This window comes from Oratosquilla oratoria, chromosome 3 (genome assembly GCF_046742065.1).
Source record: "Oratosquilla oratoria isolate Oo_2021 chromosome 3, ASM4674206v1, whole genome shotgun sequence".
Lineage (NCBI taxonomy): Eukaryota > Metazoa > Arthropoda > Malacostraca > Stomatopoda > Squillidae > Oratosquilla > Oratosquilla oratoria.
This window is the reverse complement of record NC_134779.1, coordinates 30866471-30887268: the sequence shown is the minus strand read 5'-3', so window position 1 is coordinate 30887268 and position 20798 is coordinate 30866471. Positions and strand designations below refer to the sequence as shown.

Here is a 20798-nt window from a genome sequence, read left to right as displayed (position 1 = left end):
CACTAGGTATAGAAATGAAGAAGAACCATCGAGACTAGACCTAATAATCACATCAGAACCTGAAATAGTGGAAAAGATAGAATACCAGGCACCAATAAGTAAAAGTGACCACATATTGATAGAACTAGAACTAAATGAGAAAAAATACATGAAAAGAAATGAACAATATAGAAAAGGAAGAATGATGTATGAAAAAACAAACTTTGATAAAATAAGAAAAATCTTTCAAAAAGAAAACTAGGAAGGAATATACAAAGAAGAAACAAAAGTGGAAGAGAAATGTAATATTTCGACAAAAATTGATAAAAAAGGAGTGGAAAAGTATGTTCCAAGACAAAAACAAGAAAAAGAATATGTAAAATGCTGGTACAACAAAAGTTGTAGGGAGTTAAAAGACAAAAGAGACAAAGCCTGGGCCAGATGAAAAAAGACAAAAGGCCTGAAAAATGGAAAATATATACTTGTTATAGTAATGAATATGTACAAACGTGCAGAGAGGAAAAGAGAAAATATGAAAAAGATGTCATAGAAAAGTGTAAAGATCAACCAAAACTATTCTACAGATTTGTAAACAACAAACTGAAAAACAAACAAGATTTGGAGAAATTAAGACAAGGAGGAGTTGAATACACAGAGGAAATTGAAATGGCGGAAACAATGAACAAACATTTTAAATCAGTGTTTACAAGGGAGAACATATAATCTGAAGAGATCGAATGGAAAGAGAAAGTCCCTCCTATGAAAGAAATAGAAGTAACAAAGAATGAAATATTGAAACACTTGAGTAATCTTGATGTCAGAAAATCGCATGGACCAGACGAAATAGCAAACTGGATTTTGAAAGAATGCAGGAATGAACTGGCAGACAAAATACATAGCATAATAAACAGTTCCTTGAAAGAAGGAAAAGTTCCAGAAGATTGGAAAAAAGCAAATATAGTACCTATATATAAAGGGGGAAATAAAGAAGACCCTACCAACTACAGACCAGTCTCTCTAACAAGTACAATAGCAAAAATTTGTTAAAGAATTGTGAAAAGTAGATGGGTAAAATATTTAGAAAAAAACAACGTGCTAAATCCAAGACAATTTGGAGTCAGACAAGGACGATCATGCGTCGCCAATTTAATGTTTCTATTCAAGGCTAATAGATATAATACAAGAAAGAGATGGATGGGCTGATTGTGCATTTCTAGACCTAAAAAAAGCTTTTGACAAAGTACCACATAAGAAGTTGCTTAAGAAATTAGAAACTGTAGGAGGAATACAGGGCAAACTGCTTAATTGGATGGAAGACTTTTTGCAGGAAAGAAAAATGAGAGTAGTGATAAGAGACCAACACTCAAAATGGGATGAAGTAATAAGCGGTGTTCCACAAGGAACAGTTCTGGTCCCAATAATGTTTGCTATATATATTAATGATATGGATGAAGGAATTGAAAGCTATATGAGCTTCTTTGCAGATGATGCAAAACTATTAAAAAAGTGAACCCGGAAGATTGTGAATCACTACAGAGTGATCTAAATAAAGTACAGGAATGGAGTAGGAAGTGGGAGATGGAGTTCAATACAAAAACGTGTAGTATAATGGAATTTGGAAAAAGCAAAAACAGAATAACAGGATCATATAAATTGGGAGAAGAAGGAATAAAAAAAAGTAGAAAATGAGAAGGACCTGGAAGTCATTGTTATGAATAATATGTCACCTGAGAAACATATAAATAAGATTTTTGGAGAAACGTATAACTTAATAAAAACAATCAAAGTGGCATTTACATACCTGGATGAAGAAATGGTGAAGAAAATTCTAATCACCCTGATAAGACCAAGATTGGAATATGCAGCAACGATATGGTCACCGAGTACAAAAAATTATAAAAAAAAATTAAAAGAATACAAAGAGCAATTACAAAATTGGCACCAACACTCTCAAAACTATTATATGAAGAGAGACTAGCAAAACTTGAATTACAGACACTAGAGCAAAGAAGAGAGAGAGGAGATTTGATAGCTATTTACAGAATCATGAAAGGCATAGAAATTACTGATAGAGAGAATCTGATAAAATGGGATGATAGAAATACAAGAGGACACGGAAAGAAAATAAAAAAAGACAGCTATAGAAGAGATGTGAAAAAGAACAGCTTTCCTCACAGAGTAATAGACAGTTGGAACAAGTTAGATGAGAAAGTGGTGTGTGCAAAAACAATACATAAATTTAAAAATAGTTTAGATAAAATGAGATATGAAGACGGGACACCACGAGCATAGCTCCCCTTCCCATAAAATACAACTAGGTACAACTAGGTAAATACACACACACACATGCACATACACACGCACAGAGATAATTACACGAATGACGCAGAACAACCGTATGTACCCTAGTACATTGAGCAAGGATGACTAAGCAAGAAAGAACGAGAAATCATAATGGCTTATACATTCTTGAACTATGTTAATGTTCCCCTTGTCCTTACTTGGACGTCTGTAAATGTAATGCTTCTGCGCATGCGCACTTACAAGTACGTACTGATTCCCCCCCCTATCCACAAACAGGTGGGTCATAGAAAAAGAAAAATTTTTCCTTCTTGAGTCCCGGAGGAAGGACCTCGTAGATATTTCATTCCTATTTCAGTTTGCATTTAAAGGCCAATGGAGACAATGACCTCCACATACGTATGCAAGAACTTACCTATTCATGATGCAAAACTTTGCAAAACGAATATTGGGATTACGGGAAGATATTTCTTTCTTTTTCTTTTTCGTATCAATGCTTTGTACCAGTGCATCTGATATTTGTGTAGGCAATGATCTCAGCCCCACTCGCAGCTGCCCTTCACCATTTTGCTGAAATGGGCAAAGATTTTTTTTTCTTCTGGTTTTCTCCTGCGCGACTTTCCTCTCAGCTGGCATATAAAAGTTGCGCGGGCAGAACCCTCAGCGTCATTTCCCAACATGCTGCTTCTCGTGAGTTGCTTGCTCTTCACCGTGGCTCCTTTTGAAGGCAGTATCGCTTCATGCTATCACTAGATCTTCCTATTCAGCTTCTGAGATTTAAATATCTGAAACCAAGTTTCAGTTCCTCAGGACTCACAGTTGATATGCTCAAGTTTTTCCTCAGTTCATTGCCTGTACCTGCCCTTTGCCAAGAGGTTTCCCCTTTGCCTAATGTATTTTCAGAGTAAAACGACATCTAGTGTAAGAGTATTCAGTGATCCACACAATATATGCAGAAGCGCCTTAAGTGATGATTCTAAAACAATGTTAACTCTCCTCAGGTTGGTTCCCTTCTGTTGGCCTCGGCCTTTGCCCATCCCGATGGAGGCTACAGACCTCCCTCGCATGGAGGAGCCGGCGTCGGAGGCCTTGTTGGTGGTGGAGGCGGATTTGGTGGTGGAGGCGGATTTGGTGGCGGACTTGGAGGTGGACATGGAGGCGGCCTTGGAGGTGGACACGGAGGCGGACTTGGAGGTGGACACGGAGGACTTGGAGGACTCGGAGGAGCTGGAGGATTCGGTGGAGCTGGAGGACTAGGAGGAGCTGGAGGATTCGGCGGAGCTGGAGGACTAGGAGGAGCTGGAGGATTCGGCGGAGCTGGAGGACTAGGAGGAGCTGGAGGATTCGGCGGAGCTGGAGGACTAGGAGGAGCTGGAGGATTCGGCGGAGCTGGAGGTCACGTGTCATGCCCATCCGGTCAGGTCGCCAGAGCCGATGGAGTTTGCGTCAGTCCCTCGGTGACAAGAAATGTCTACGTCTTCCACTCTCCACCCCACGACGTTTCCAACGGACCCCCTCCTGTTATCCCCGACCCTGAGGTGATCGAAAGTGTAGTCTTCGTCAAGACTCCCGATACACCAAACGGAGGACCTCCCATTGTCGTTCCTCCTCCCCAGCACCAGACCAAACTCTACGTCCTTAGCAAGAAACCTGAGGGTCTTGGTCCCGAGCTCATCGAAGTGCCGGCTCCTCCCGCACCCAGTCCCGAGGTCTTCTACATCAACTACGGTGAAGGAGAAAATCCCCAACTTCCTCACGGAATCGATCTGGAGACTGCTCTCGGAGCCGCAGGAGGTGCTGGTGGCGCCGGAGGAGCTGGAGGGTTCGGAGGAGGTGCTGGTGGTCTTGGAGGTGCTGGTGGTCTTGGAGGCGGACTTGGAGGCGGTGCTGCTGACTTTGCAGGAGCCGGAGGAGTTGGTGGCTTCGGAGCCGCTGGAGGACTTGGAGGTGGACTTGGAGGTGGACTTGGAGGTGGACTTGGAGGTGGACTTGGAGGTGGACTTGGAGGTGCCGGTGGTTTCGGAGGAGGTGCTGGAGGTCTTTCTGGTGAATATTCAACTCCTGGAGTTGGCGGTGGTGCCGGAGCCAGTTTGCTTGACCTGCAGCCTGCACAGCCAGCATCTGTCTTCAGTCTGTCGGGTGCAGGTGGAGCTGGAGGTGGTGGAGCTGGTGGTGCTGGTGGTTATAGCCCTCCTTCTCCTTCTCCACCATCCGGCCAATATAGCTCACCTTTGTAAGGGAGCAGGTTCTCCTTCTTCATTGATAGTTCCATGCATGTTTCTCACTATAAGAAAGGAGATGGTGTTTTGGGAACAGTCGATATGACGCGCTGAAAACACAATTGGTGTTACAAATCGATTGGAATGGTTAGTGTCAGTATCATTGTCTGCAAATCGTATTGACACATGTTCCTTGTTGTTTATTTATTATAAAAGAATGCCCAGAGTTGTTATCTCATCATGTTTGAAATAAAGAACATATGGTCACATAATTGTATAAAACCCTTTGTAAAACTTTCGTTCAACTGCTAAACCATCTCGAGGAAGAGTTGAAAAGAGGCTCTCAGCACTTATCGCACATATGTTTTTGTAAAATCATACATGTGTATGCGTATATCATGATGATGCATATATGTATATCATTGGATGCATATACCAGGGAGCTGGAGTCCAAGTGGTCACACCTCCCTGTGTGCTTACTCGAGAGCACCAGTACCCCCAACGACTCCACAAGAAAGACAGCATCATCAGGAAAGAAAAGGTCAGTGACCATATTTTGTCAATAGGTGCTCCAGAATGACATTGATCGGCAACTATGTCCAATACCGAGTCCATGCAGGTGCTGAGAAGTGTTGGGGAAAGGACACATCCTTGCTTTAACCCTGAATAAACAGGAAAGAAGCTGGACATGACTCCTCTATACCTCACATCACCCCCTGTCTCAGAGTATGAAACAGACATCACGTCAATAACCCTCGCAGGGATTCCAAGGATCCACAGAAGATCCCAGATCACCTCACGAAGCACCAAGTCAAGCGCCTTCTTGAGATCAACATAACCGGTAAGAAATCCCTTTTGGATCTCACGTCTGCACTCCAGAAGTACACGAGGCGCTAGGATCCAATCAGTTGTTGAACTACCTGGCATGAACACAGACTGCTCGGCCCTCTGAAACTTTAGCAGATGTGAACGAACACGTGTCAGAAACAGATGGGCAGGAATCTTATCTAACACACTAAGCAGTGTAAAACCGCGGTAGTTGTTACAGTCCTATCTGTCCCCTTTCCCCTCCCACATAGAGGCTACCAGACCCTTTTTCTAGTCTGAAGGAATGGTACCGGACTGCCAGAGAGCAGACAGTACCGCATACAACTCGCGGATCATGGCCTCATCTCCAGCTTTCAGAAACTGTGCACTAATGTTACAGATGCCGGCTGCCTTTCCATACTTGAACTTACTCACAGCCTCCTTGACTTCTGTCAGAGAGGGCGATGATTCGTCTATCGGTAGTTCGGCAACCGCCACCCGAACACCATGAAGGTGGAAAATGTCTGCTTGGAGGGTTACCCATGAGGAATTGCTCAAAGTTCTCGGCAAAAAGGTTACATCCCTTCCAGCCTGATACTAGGTTGTCATCAACTGTTAGGATTGTGATCTTCTGGATGATAGATTTGGAGGGGAGTTTCTTGAGCGCTCGGAAAGCAGGTCTGATGTGATCTACTGTACATTAAAAAATCAAAATGACCCTCGCCACCCTAAGCGAGTTTCCTGACACACCTCATCTTATCTATCTTAATGAGAGCTCTAGTCTGTGTTTTCTGAGTCCTGTATTAGTCGAGGTTCCCGGCCATTCTGGCAGCATGTCCAATTCTATACTCTCCAATATTTTCCTTGATACCACAACACTTTTCGTCTTTGGAGCTGTCCAACGCATTCCTCAGTAGTTTTTAGAGTTTCACGTTTAAAAGTTTCCCACAGTTCTTCAGGTTCCTCGAGAGCACCGAGTACTTCAACCCGTTTAGAGACTGCTACCACATATTCCTTGGCACATGCGTCATCCCTGATCTTTTCCAGATCTCTGGATACTCCAGGGTTTGATGCGCAGTCGGTCTTTCGACCACAAGTCTATGATCAATCTCAAATAATTCAGCATTCCAATAAACCTTGCAGTTCAGCAGGATATTCCAACGTGTACTAACAAGTATGTGATCGATCTCCTTGGCCACTCCCCAGGCATTACTATACCATAGACATAGGTGCGGGTTTCGTCTTTGGAACCAGGAATCACCAATCCTTAGCTTTCTGAATTTTGCAATGTTCAGAAGGAGAGTACTGTTAATAGTCCTGGTTTCAGAACCATAGGGCCCAATATATACTTCATAGCCTGCTCTGTCAGTGTCAGTAACTGCATTGAAGTCGCCAAAATAATAAGCGTGTCTCCTGGTGGGCACAGGTCAACTAGAGATGCAAGCTTGTTATAGAGCACCCCTTCCTCTTCAAGTTTATACACCTAAGTAGGGACATATAATGCAATAAGAGAGATGAAGTCCACGGTGTGCTTCAGTTTCACCTGTGTTATATGCTCATCAACCAGGGTAACCTTTATTACGGCGTGCTGTAGTTGGCTAGATGTTCCTACAGCTATTCCCAAGAGGTGGGAATATATGCAGTAATAAGAAGAATCATAAGGAGTTTCATTCACTTGCTTGACTATAATCTTTATTTCCAATGAAGTAAGACAACAGTTCTGGATTTGTATTTATAGGAAAATAGATATGAACACTCATTAGTACAAAGTACAAACGATGAAAATAGCCCTAACCTATCTAGTTGATTTGTAGCACCTCTCACTGAAACTTTTTTCCTTCGTTATGTTGATGGGCATACACGAGGTTTTTCGATTTTGGTACGAGGTGAGGAAGAATGACTCTCTTACTAAGGTGAGCTATATTGGCTGGGTGGGGGAGGAGGGGAGGCCTCATGATCACCGGCATCACCACTTGCAGCACCTCCATGGCCACCTACCTCTGACAGACTGGAGTCAGGTGATGGCCGTGTCAACTGCAGGTCGGCAGACTGTCTCAGGAACTCCCGGCACCTCCGGAACCTCCATATCTGGCTGAAAGGCTCTCGGTAGATTCCCCAATATTACCGATACCAAGAAATCCACTGCCGCGACCTCCAACAACTCCTCTGCGTCTGGATGTTCCTCCAAAACTGCTACCTGCAGCTCCAGTCAACCCTCCGACAGCTCCAAAGCCAGCCTCACACTTTCGAGTCCGTTTTCAAAGTCTCCCACACCTCCAAGACCACCGGCCACCTCAGCGCCACCAGCACCTCCTGCGGCTCCGAGGGCAGTCTGCAGATCGATTCCGTGAGGAAGTTGGGGATTTTCTCCTTCACACTTCGATCAGCTCGGGACCAAGTTCTTTAGGCCTTTTGCTGAGGACATAGATTTGGGTGTGGTGCTGGGGTGGAGGAATGACGACGGGTGAGCCTGCATCTGGTGCCTCGGGAGACTTGACGATGATAACGTTCCGAACCATCTCAGAGTCGGGGATAACCGGATGGGGTCCGACGGGCATGTCCCGGGCTGGGGCGGCGAAGATACAGAAATTTCTTGTCAACAAAGGGCTGACGCAGTCTCCGTTGGCTTTGAGGACTTGTCCATAAGGGAATACCACGGGACCTGCCGTAACAGCTCCCTCTTTGACTACACCGAGCCCTCCAGCTCCGCCGAATTCTTGGACTTCTCTGAGTGCCCCTACTACTCTGTGTCCATCTCCAAGTGCTCCCGGAAATCCGTCTCCTCCATCAGCAAGATCTACGACGCTGGGTCCTCCTGTCGAGGGAGCTCTGTAGTTTCCATCGGGACGGGCAAAGGCCGAGGCTAGCAGAAGGGAGGCAACCTGAGGAGAATGAGCACCGTCTTCGTATCGTAACTAAAGGTGTCTCCATGAAATACCGTGTGGATACTCAGTGTAGCTCAGGGGTAGTTTTATATCTCATTACTCTAGATAATTCATTGTCATGGCTCCGCTTTGAAAAACTGTATATTCCTGTTAGGCATCCGGGTCGGCAACAGGCATTCATTGGAAAAGAACTTGAAAAAGGTCTTAAGCACATGAGTACTACATGGTAATAAACGGCAAATCATGCTTGAGGAAACCAAATTAAAAATAAAAGAGAGCAGGTCCGTCAAGAACAGGAAGACCAGTTTAGTGTGTGACGGGGTCGGGGCACAGATAGAACCAAATACGCCGATGCAAGTTACATTGTGGCGTCAGAGAAAGAGAAGACAAAGCCGCCGAGACGAAACATGGGCCCATTAAGAGCCCAAATATGCAAGCCCGATTTGGGGTGAAGTGCAGTCGAGGGTGTCTTCCGTGTCAGAGTTAAAGCCGAGGTATCTTCACACTTCACCAATGCTCATTTGAGCCATACGCATACCTGCAACATCGCATATCGTTGCTTTATGTCTGGGAGAAGATTCAGGAAATGTTTAGGGTTAGGGAATCCTTCTATTGTTGGATGGTCTTAAACTTGTTCCACGACATCCACAACCACCGAAAACGTTCAGATGTCTGTGGCGTTTTTTCCTCCAAAGAAAAAAAGCAATTGATAAGGCTGGCCAACCACCCTTGGCACTAACAGACAAAAGGGTGGGTCATTTCTGGCTTTGTCGAAAGGTTTCACCCTTCTCGAAGGGCACACCTGCAAAGTTGAATCTTTTCTTTACGTTGCCACGACATCTGTCATTTCACTCTTCTTTCCGAGATATGTATATATATATATATATATATATTGTATATATATTGTATATATATTGTATATATATATTGCTTTGCAAAAAATAATCACAATAACACGTGACTAAATTATATTGCCTAAACCACAGGGAAAATAAAGTCGGAATACTAAACGTTTTCGTCTATTAGAACATTATCAGAGTACAAGAAAGCGAAATAGAACACAGTATTTATACAGAAATATATATATGAATATATATATATACATATATATATACATACATACATACATATATATATATATATATATATATATATATACATATATACATATATGTGCGTGTGTGTGTGTGTGTATGTATGTTGGAAAAGGTGGGTGAGGAAAACCTGAATTAGAATCCAAGTTTATTTCTGACTAGTTTTCGCACGAAAAGGCTTCTACAAAGATCTTATATATATATATATATATATATATATACATATATATATATGTATATATATGTGTGTGTGTGTGTGTGTGTGTGTGTGTGTGTGTATGTGTGTGTGTGTTGAAGGTGGAAAAAGAAGTCACGGGTCTAGTTCCGAGTTTCTGAGTTAACTACTGACCGGTTTCCTTCTATGCTTATATATGGAGATTGGTGTATTATAACACATTTATAAAAGTTCACTGTAAACCCACTATCGGAGAAATAATAACGGAAATAAAGAGAAACTGTATATTTCGACTACTACCTGTAGTCCTCTTCAGCAGAATGCTTACAGAAAGTTAAGATACAAGTTTATATAGGGTGGTGAGGTGGCACATAAAAGGGGGGGGATGGGGGAAAGTGGAGGGACTCAGGTTACATGCCTTTGAAATGGCCGGGTCACGGAAGGACATTTAGGGCTATTTTGTCCGACCGCTCTTGACAATAATTTGTCAAGAGGAAATTACCTATACTTTTTTTAGCAACCATCCGGATAATATTAAATATAGTGTTGCATCAGGCCTATATCTCAGAGCCCTTAGGATTTGTAGTCCACAATTCTTGCAAATAGAATTTGATATTATCAATAAACAACTCTCAAACGTAGGTTATTCGGAATGGTTTTTAATGAAAGCCCTACATAAAGCCAAATCCAATTTTTATAAACCAAATGACTCCAAGGAAAAGTTTAAATGGGGTACCAATAACATCATTGTACCATTTAATGAATCGATCAATTCGGTCTCCAAACTTCTACCTAATAACCAAATTAAATTTGTTTACAATTATCCAAACAGTATTTTTAGAAAGGTAGTTAATGTACACCGGAGGGATGATGTGGACCAAAACTCCGGGGTATATAAATTACCTTGTAAAGACTGTGATGATGTTTACTGGGGCCAAACTGACAGGGATTTGTCCACGAGATTAAAGGAACATAAAAACTCCATAAAATATGGACAAGTTAACTCCGCTGTGTTCCTTCATGCCAGCCAAAAAGACCATAGATTAGATTGGGATAATGCATCAATTATTTTTAAATTACATTGTAGCTATCGAAGGAAATTTGTAGAATCTTTCCTAATAAAACATCATCCTAACTTTAATACCTCAAAAGGACAGTGGCCCCCAGATTGTATTACGAAGTTAGCGGTAAACAAATTATTGTCAAGAGCGGTCGGACAAAATAGCCCTAAATGTCCTTCCGTGACCCGGCCATTTCAAGGGCATGTATCCTGAGTCCCCCCACTTTGCCCCATCCCCCCCTTTTATGTACCACCTCACCACCCTATATAAACTTGTATCTTAACTTTCTGTAAGCATTCTGCTGAAGAGGACTACAGATAGTAGTCAAAATATACAGTTTCTCTTTATTTCCGTTATTAATTCTCCGATTGTGGGTTTACAGTGAACATATATATAAATATATATAAATATATATATATATATATATATATATATATATATATATATATATATATATATATATTTAAAGTTAGAACCCACTGTAGGTGGAAAAAGATAAAAAGTGAGATGATTGTTCCTGTATATTTCGACCACTCTCTGTGGTCCTATACCTTTGTAATCATTCTGCTGAAGAGGACCACAGAGAGTGGTCGAAATATACAGGAACAATCATCTCACTTTTTATCTTTTTCCACCGACAGTGGGTTCTAAGTTTAAATTTTACCAATGTGTTACGACATTAGTGCAATCTAATATATATATATATATATATATATATATATATATATATATATATATATATATATATATATATATATATATACATATACATATACATATATATATATACATATATATATATATACAAGCACACACGCGCACACACACACACACACACACACACACACACACACACACACACACACACACACACACACACACACACACACACACACACACACACACACACGCACGCACACACACACACACACACACACGCACACACACACACACACACACACACACACACACACACACACACACACACACACACACACACACACACACACACACACACACACACACACACACACACACACACACACACACACACACACACACACACACACACACACACACACACACACACACACACACACACACACACACACACACACACACACACACACACATGCACAGAGACAATTACACGAATGACACAGAACAACCGTATGTACCCTAGTACATTGAGCAAGGATGACTAAGCAAGAAAGAACGAGAAATCATAATGGCTTATATATTCTTGAACTATGTTAATGTTCCCCTTGTCCTTACTCGGACGTCTGTAAATGTAATGCTTCTGCGCATGCGCACGTACAAGTACGTACTGATTCCCCCCCCCCCCTATCGACAAACAGGTGGGTCATAGAAAAAGGAAAAAAAAATCCTACTTGAGTCCCGGAGGAAGGACCTCGTAGATATTTCATTCCTATTTCAGTTTGCATTTAAAGGCCAATGGAGACAATGACCTCCACATACGTATGCAAGAACTTACCTGTTCATGTTGCAAAACTTTGCAAAACGAATATTGGGATTACGGGATGATATTTCTCTCTTTTTCTTTTTCGTATCAATGCTTTGTACCAGTGCATCTGATATTTGTGTAGGCAATGATCTGAGCCCCACTCGAAGCTGCCCTTCACCCTCCTGAATGGGCAAAGTTTTTTTTTCTTCTGGTTTTCTCCTGCGCGACTTTCCTCTCAGCTGGCATATAAAAGTTGCGCGGGCAGAACCCTCAGCGTCATTTCCCAACATGCTGCTTCTCGTGAGTTGCTTGCTCTTCACTGTGGCTCCTTTTGAAGGCAGTATCGCTTGATGCTATCACTATATTTTCCTATTCAGCTTCTGAGATACAGATATCTGAAACCAAGTTTCAGTTCCTCAGGACTCACAGTTGATATGCTCAAGTTTTTCCTCAGTTCATTGCCTGTGCCTGCCCTTTGCCTAATGTATTTTCAGAGTAAAACGACATCTAGTGTAAGAGTATTCAGTGATCCACACAATATATCCAGAAGCGCCTTAAGTGATGATTCTAAAAGAATGTTAACTCTCCTCAGGTTGGTTCCCTTCTGTTGGCCTCGACCTTTGCCCATCCCGATGGAGGCTACAGACCTCCCTCGCATGGAGGAGCCGGCATCGGAGGCCTTGTTGGTGGTGGAGGCGGATTTGGTGGCGGACTTGGAGGTGGAGCTGGAGGCGGACTTGGAGGTGGACACGGAGGCGGACTTGGAGGTGGACACGGAGGACTTGGAGGACTCGGAGGAGCTGGAGGATTCGGGGGAGCTGGAGGACTAGGAGGAGCTGGAGGATTCGGCGGAGCTGGAGGACTAGGAGGAGCTGGAGGATTCGGCGGAGCTGGAGGACTCGGAGGAGCTGGAGGATTCGGTGGAGCTGGAGGACTAGGAGGAGCTGGAGGATTCGGCGGAGCTGGAGGTCACGTGTCATGCCCATCCGGTCAGGTCGCCAGAGCCGATGGAGTTTGCGTCAGTCCCTCGGTGACAAGAAATGTCTACGTCTTCCACTCTCCACCCCACGACGTTACCAACGGACCCCCTCCAGTTGTCCCCGACCCTGAGGTGATCGAAAGTGTAGTCTTCGTCAAGACTCCCGATACACCGAACGGGGGAGCTCCCATTGTCGTTCCTCCTCCCCAGCACCAGACCAAGGTCTACGTACTGAGCAAGAAACCTGAGGGTCTTGGTCCTGATCTGATCGAAGTGCCGGCTCCTCCCGCACCCACTCCCGAGGTCTTCTACATCAACTACGGTGAAGGAGAAAATCCCCAACTTCCTCACGGAATCGATCTGGAGACTGCCCTCGGAGCAGCAGGAGGTGCTGGTGGCGCCGGAGGTGCTGGAGGGTTTGGAGGAGGTGCTGGTGGTCTTGGAGGTGCTGGTGGTCTTGGAGGCGGACTTGGAGGCGGTGCTGCTGACTTTGCAGGAGCAGGAGGAGTTGGAGGAGGAGTTGGCGGCTTCGGAGCCGGTGGAGGACTTGGAGGTGGACTTGGAGGTGGACTTGGAGGTGGACTTGGAGGTGGACTTGGAGGTGGACTTGGAGGTGCCGGTGGTTTCGGAGGAGGTGCTGGAGGTCTTTCTGGTGAATATTCAACTCCTGGAGTTGGCGGTGATTCCGGAGCCGGTTTGCTTGACCTGCAGCCTGCACAGCCAGCATCTGTCTTCAGTCTGTCGGGTGCAGGTGGAGCTGGAGGTGGTGGAGCTGGTGGTGCTGGTGGTTATAGCCCTCCTTCTCCTTCTCCACCATCCGGCCAATATAGCTCACCTTTGTAAGGGAGCAGGTTCTCCTTCTTCAATGATAGTTCCATGCATGTTTCTCACAATAAGAAAGGAGATGGTGTTTTGGAAACAGTCGATATGACGCGCTGAAAACACAATTGGTGTTACAAATCGATTGGAATGGTTAGTGTCAGTATCATTGTCTGCAAATCGTATTGACACATGTTCCTTGTTGATTATTTATTATAAAAGAATGCCCAGAGTTGTTATCTCATCATGTTTGAAATAAAGAACATATGGTCACATAATTGTATAAAACCCTTTGTAAAACTTTCGTTCAATTGCTAAACCATCTCGAGGAAGAGTTGAAAAGAGGCTCTCAGCACTTATCGCACATATGTTTGAAGGAATGGTACCAGACTGCCAGAGAGCAGACAGTACCGCATACAACTCGCGGATCATGGCCTCATCTCCAGCTTTCAGAAACTGTGCACTAATGTTACAGATGCCGGCTGCCTTTCCATACTTGAACTTACTCACAGCCTCCTTGACTTCTGTCAGAGAGGGCGATGATTCGTCTATCGGTAGTTCGGCAACCGCCACCCGAACACCATGAAGGTGGAAAATGTCTGCTTGGAGGAGGAATTGCTCAAAGTTCTCGGCAAAAAGGTTACATCCCTTCCAGCCTGATACTAGGTTGTCATCAACTGTTAGGATTGTGATCATCTGGGTCATAGATTTGGAGGGGAGTTTCTTCAGCACTCGGAAAGCAGGTCTGAGATGATCTACTGCACATTAAAAAATCAAAATGACCCTCGCCACCCTAAGCGAGTTTCCTGACACACATCCTCTTATCTATCCTAATGAGAGCTCTAGTGTGTATTTCTTGTAGATTCCCCAATATTACCGACACCAACAAATCCACTGCCAAGACATCTAGCACCTACTTCACGCCCACCAGTTCCTCCAAAACTGCTACTTGCAGTTCCAACCAACCCTCCAAAGCCAACCTCACGGCCTCCAAGTCCGTTTTCAAACTCTCCCACACCTCCAAGACCACCGGCCACCTCAGCGCCACCAGCACCTCCTGCGGCTCCGAGGGGAGTCTGCAGATCGATTCCGTGAGGAAGTTGGGGATTTTCTCCTTCACCGTAGTTGATGTAGAAGACCTCGGGACTGGGTGTGGGAGTAGCCGACACTTCGATGAGCTCGGGACCAAGTTCTTCAGGTCTTTTGCTGAGGACATAGACTTGGGTGTGGTGCTGGGGTGGAGGAACGACGACGGGTGAGCCTGCATCTGGTGCCTCGGGAGACTTGACGATGATAACGTTCCGAACCATCTCAGAGTCGGGGATAACCGGAGGGAGTCCGACGGGCATGTCCTGGACTGGGGCGGCGAAGATAAAGAAATTTCTTGTCAACAAAGGGCTGACGCAGACTCCGTTGGCTTTGAGGACTTGTACGTAGGGGAATACCACGGGACCTGCCACAACAGCACCCTCTTTGACTCCACTGAGCTCTCCAGCTCCGCCGAATTCTTGGACTTCTCCGAGTACCCCTACTACTCCGTGTCCATCTCCAAGTCCTCCCGGAAATCCGTCTCCTCCATCAGCAAGATCTACGACGCTGGGTCCTCCTGGCGAGGGAGCTCTGTCTGTGGTTTCCATCGGGATGGGCAAAGGCCGAGGCTAGTAGAAGGGAGGCAACCTGAGGAGAATGAGCACCGTCTTCGTATCGTAACTAAAGGTGTCTTCATAAAATACCATGTGGATACTCAGTGTAGCTCAGGGGTAGCTTTATATCTCACTACTCTAGATAATTCATTGTCATGGCTCCGCTTTGAAAAACTGTATATTCCCGTCAGGCATCCGGGTCGGCAACATGCACTCATTGGCAAAGAACTTGAAAATGGTCTTAAGCACATGAGTACTACATGGTAATAAACCGCAAATCATGCTTGAGGAAACCAAATTAAAAATAAAAGAGAGCAGGTCCGTCAAGAACAGGAAGACCAGTCTAGTGTGGGACGGGGGTCGGGGCACAGATAGAACCAAATACGCCGATGCAAGTTACATTGTGGCGTCAGAGAAAGAGAAGACAAAGCCGCCGAGACGAAACATGGGCCCATTAAGAGCCCAAATATGCAAGCCCGATTTGGGGTGAAGTGCAGTCGAGGGTGTCTTCCGTGTCAGAGTTAAAGCCGAGGTATCTTCAAATTTCACCAATGCTCATTTGAGCCATACGCATACCTGCAACATTGCATATCGTTGCTTTATATCTGGGAGGAGATTCGGGAAATGTTTAGGGTTTCGGGAATCCATCTGTTGTTGGATGGTCTTAAACTTGTACCACGACATCCATAACCACCGAAAACGTTGAGATGTCTGTGGCGTTTTTTCCTCCAAAGAAACAAAGCAATTGATAAGAGCTGGCCATCCACCCTTGGCACTAACAGACAAAGAGGTGGGTCATTTCTGGTTTTGTCGAAAGGTTTCAGCCTTCTCGTAGAGAACACCTGGAAAGTTAAATCTCCTCTTCACGTTGCCACGACATCTGTCATTTCACTCTTCTTTCCGAGATACAAACAACAATATGTAAAAGAAACAAACACTTGAGCACTGAAATCATAATCTTTCGCCACCTACCAAACACTAACATTTGTGGTCTTTCCAGCTCAGTTTTAGACATATTTTTTCAACTCTTTGGGACAATATTCCACTTAAAATAATGTTTGATGACTGCATCAGAACGGAAGAACAGTAAAAGCTATTAGTAACAAGTCTTCTTTTTTCAGTGAAAATTAATCTCCTGTCCTAAAAGTATGCTGCGCAACTCTGGACAGTTAAGGTGTCACTAAAATCTCTAAAGTACTGACTGCATAAAAATTCAGCAGCCAATGCCCGCATGAGTTTGTGTCATATTTTCTCTCCAGAAAGAAGTGACGTGATTGCTGCATTCAGAACTGTAAAATGAGTGGACATAAATGACAATGAATGTCTATTGATATGGAACAAAACAGTAAGAGGAGGTGTTTGAAGGTCATTATGATAAACAGCATCCCATAAGAAGGCATAGGTGTGTGGAACGGTGTCCAGTTACACAAAATAACAACAAATGTTTGACCGACGGAGGCAGAGACGACCCCCAACACACATGTACACATTGAAGTGGCTAGGAACAATGTGGATGAAGAGATGACGAAAATACTCACATAGACCCTAATCCGATCAAGATTAGAATATGCATAAAAAGTATGGTCCTCACACAGAGTTAAATATATAAGTAAGATCGAGAGGAGACAAAACATAGCAATCAAACTGGTCCCCTGCCTAGCTGATAAGCCATATGAGGAGACTTAAAATATCAAAGTTGCCAACGTTGAAAATTCAAAGTGGAAGAAGTGTCTTGATTATATTGCTCACTAAAGGGGATAGACTACATTGATAGAAAAGATATGTTGATGAGAAATGGGAGGGATTAAAGCGGTTATAAGGAGAAATTGAGAAATGCTGAATTTACCATATGGATGCATAAATATTTGGAATAGGTTAGAAGGTAGAATGGCCCCAGCTGAAACAATACATGAAGTTATATCTAAGTATGGTAACTGGAGGATAAGGACACACACACACACACACACACACACACACACACACACACACACACACACACACACACACACACACACACACACACACACACACACACACACACACACACACACACACACACACGCACACACGCACACACGCACACACGCACACACGCACACACGCGCACACGCGCACACGCGCACACGCGCACACGCACACGCACACGCACACGTACACGCACACACGCACACACGCACACACGCACACACGCACACACGCACACACACACACACACACACACACACACACACACACACACACACACACGCACACACGCACACACGCACACACGCACGCACACACACACACACACACACACACACACACACACACACACACACACACACACACACACACACACACACACACACACACACACACACACGTAAACGCACACATACGAACAAGTTGGGCAATATATGAGATTTGAGCTCTCATCCAGGAGGGTGGTGACTGTCGATCACATGATCAACAAGTGATTGAAGATCGCGAGGAGTCATACAATTATACATGTATATATATATATATATATATATATATATATATATATATATATATATATATATATATATATATATATATACACACAAACGCACGGACGTTCATCTACCCCCTTGGGTATCCACAGGCACGGCACCTTTGTAAGTTGTACTAACATGACTGTGCAAAAAACAGGCAAAATCGTAACGGTTTACATGTCCTTGAGCCACATTAATGTACTCCTTGGCTTCCACCCAAACATTTGTAAATCTTATGTATCTGCGCATGCGCCGAAACGTGCAGGCAAGCTTTTATGTACCTCTATCCACATCAGGAAGACCATAGAAAAAGAAAGTTGTATTCGGGCCCCAGAGCTAGAGTATCGTGGACATTTCATCTCAGACATGATCTTGCAATTACTGGTCTTGTTCCAACGGTGGGAATGAACCTCCATGGATGTGCACCTGCATAATGATTTGGTATTAGATTGCAGACGTAAACCGGGAATCAAGAATATATTTTACTATAAATCATATTATTACCTTGTACCAGTGCGTCTGGTTTTATGTAGGTAATGATCTCGGCCCCACTCAAAGATACCCCTCACCATCTCCCTGAATCTGCATCTTTCTTCTTTTTTTTTTCTGGTCTTCTCACTGCGCGACTTTCCTTCTACCTGACATATAAAAGCTCCGCGCACTGAACCCTCGGCGTCATTTGCCAACATGCTGCTTCTCGTAAGTTGCTTGCTCTCCTTCGTGGCTCCTTTGTACCACACTATTCCATCCTGCTATCACTAGATCTTGCTATTCAGCTGTCTGGTTTGTAGACATTGATTCCTCCCTGCTTACAGTTGATATGGTCAATTCCCTCTTAAACTCACTGTCTATGATTGCCCTGTGACTAGATGTTTGCCCACTGCCTAATATATTTTCAAAGTAAAACGACATTTACGTATTTATAATTTGATGTAAGAATATTCAGTGGTTCACACAATACTTCCAGAAACACATTTAATAATGATTCTAATACGATGGTAACTCTCCTCAGGTTGGTTCCCTTCTGTTGGCCTCGGCCTTTGCCCATCCCGATGGAGGCTACAGACCTCCCTCGCATGGAGGATCCGGCATCGGAGGCCATGTTGGTGGTGGAGGCGGATTTGGAGGTGGACTTGGAGGTGGAGCTGGAGGCGGACTTGGAGGTGGACATGGAGGACTTGGGGGACTCGGAGGAGCTGGAGGATTCGGCGGAGCTGGAGGACTAGGAGGAGCTGGAGGATTCGGCGGAGCTGGAGGACTAGGAGGAGGTGGAGGATTCGGCGGAGCTGGAGGACTGGGTGGATTCGGAGGGGGTGCTGGAGCTGCAGGTCACGTGTCATGCCCACCCGGTCAGGCCCCTAGAGCCGACGGAGTTTGCGTCAATCCTTCGGTGACAAGAAATGTCTACGTCTTCCACTCTCCACCCCACGACGTTACCAACGGACCCCCTCCTGTTATCCCCGACCCTGAGGTGATCGAAAGTGTAGTCTACGTCAAGACTCCCGATACACCAAACGGAGGACCTCCCTTGGTCGTTCCTCCTCCTCAACACCAAACCAAAGTGTACGTACTGAGCAAGAAACCTGAGGGTCATGGTCCCGGTCTGATCGAAGTGCCGGCTCCTCCTGCACCCACTCCCGAGGTCTTCTACATCAACTACGGTGAAGGAGAAAATCCCCAACTTCCTCACGGAATCGATCTGCAGACTGCTCTTGGAGCCGGAGGAGGTGCTGGTGGCGCCGGAGGAGCTGGAGGCTTTGGAGGAGGTGCTGGTGGTCTTGGAGGTGCCGGAGGCTTCGGAGGCGGGCTTGGAGGCGGTGCTGCTGACTTTGCAGGAGCCGGAGGACTTGGAGGTGGACTTGGAGGTGGACATGGAGGTGGACTTGGCGGTGGACTTGGAGGTGGACATGGAGGTGGACTTGGAGGTGGACTTGGAGGTGCCGGTGGTTTCGGAGGAGGTGCTGGAGGCCTTTCAGGTGAATATTCAACTCCTGGAGTTGGCGGTGGTGCCGGAGCCAGTTTGCTTAACCTGCAGCCTGCACAGCCAGCATCAGTCTTCAGTCTGTCGGGTGCAGGTGGACTTGGAGGTGCTGGAGCTGGTGGTGCTGGTGGCTATAGCGCTCCTCCTCCTTCTCCACCATCCGGCCAATATAGCTCACCTTTGTAAGGGAGGAAGTTCTCCTTCTCCAATAATAACCCCATGCATGTGTCTTAGTACAAGAAAGAAGACGGTGTATGGGGGAACAGTCGATATGACTTGGTAAAAGCACAAGAGGTGTTCCAAATTTATTGTGTCAATGTCATCGTTTGTAGAGTGTCCAGGCACGTGTTTGCTGATGTTTATTTATTACGAAAAAATCCAGAATTTATATTTATCTGTATCTGAAATAAAGAGTATCGTCAAGCAAGTGTATGAAACCCCTTGTAGTCCTCTCGTTTAGTGAATAAGGTTAAGTAGATGTTGCAGAGGCTCATTATTGTCTGGGATAAAGAATGACCAGGAAAAAGCTTGATGGTTGTTGATGGTTCATAAGTGGAGACAGGAAGGAGGAAGACCTGTAGGAAGAACCAGCATGAGGTGGGTGGATAACATCAAGAGCTCTATGGAGGCCTTGGAGGGGAAAGAACCTTGAAGGCATTGAAAATCAGCACCACTATGAGGATAGAAGCAGATGCAGGGACTTCACGAGGCAGAACGACTGACAAGCATTATGTTTAAGAGGAGTCTGGTGAAAAAGATTGGAATCCTGATGGGTGACCACACTTACGAGGAGGCGAATAGACTACTAAATAAGTCAAAATCCATGGCATAGGAGGTAAATGTTTGAAAGGGTTAGAGTCACTATGGGCTAGTGATAGAAAACAGCGGTTCA

At 44.8% G+C, this 20798-nt stretch overlaps 2 protein-coding genes across 2 annotated transcripts; both read left to right on the top strand.

Annotated features, from left to right (window-relative positions):
• The first annotated feature begins 8235 nt into the window (after positions 1–8235).
• On the top strand, positions 8236–13808 carry LOC143017549 (uncharacterized). The gene is made up of 6 exons (XM_076172341.1): positions 8236–8417; positions 12324–12498; positions 12579–12753; positions 12928–13401; positions 13468–13626; positions 13765–13808. Exons 1-6 carry the CDS (start codon positions 8236–8238, stop codon positions 13806–13808), a joined length of 1209 nt encoding a protein of 402 aa, XP_076028456.1.
• A 1899-nt stretch (positions 13809–15707) lies between these two features.
• LOC143017546 (uncharacterized) lies at positions 15708–20092 on the top strand. The gene is made up of 5 exons (XM_076172337.1): positions 15708–15818; positions 18938–19088; positions 19191–19691; positions 19764–19913; positions 20052–20092. Exons 1-5 carry the CDS (start codon positions 15708–15710, stop codon positions 20090–20092), a joined length of 954 nt encoding a protein of 317 aa, XP_076028452.1.
• The last annotated feature ends 706 nt before the right edge of the window (positions 20093–20798 follow it).

What these genes read in the sequence shown, in the direction of transcription:
- LOC143017549 (XM_076172341.1), top strand. Translation starts at nt 8,236, where the DNA reads ATGAAATACCGTGTGGATACTCAGTGTAGCTCAGGGGTAGTTTTATAT. An exon ending in ACACGGAGGCGGACTTGGAG is followed by an intron (nt 12,754 to 12,927) that starts GTGGACACGGAG and finishes GAGGACTAGGAG; the next exon opens with GAGCTGGAGGATTCGGCGGA. An exon ending in GTTTGGAGGAGGTGCTGGTG is followed by an intron (nt 13,402 to 13,467) that starts GTCTTGGAGGTG and finishes TTGCAGGAGCAG; the next exon opens with GAGGAGTTGGAGGAGGAGTT.
- LOC143017546 (XM_076172337.1), top strand. Translation starts at nt 15,708, where the DNA reads ATGCTTGAGGAAACCAAATTAAAAATAAAAGAGAGCAGGTCCGTCAAG. An exon ending in ATAGAACCAAATACGCCGAT is followed by an intron (nt 15,819 to 18,937) that starts GCAAGTTACATT and finishes AACTCTCCTCAG; the next exon opens with GTTGGTTCCCTTCTGTTGGC. An exon ending in AGCTGGAGGCGGACTTGGAG is followed by an intron (nt 19,089 to 19,190) that starts GTGGACATGGAG and finishes GAGGACTAGGAG; the next exon opens with GAGGTGGAGGATTCGGCGGA.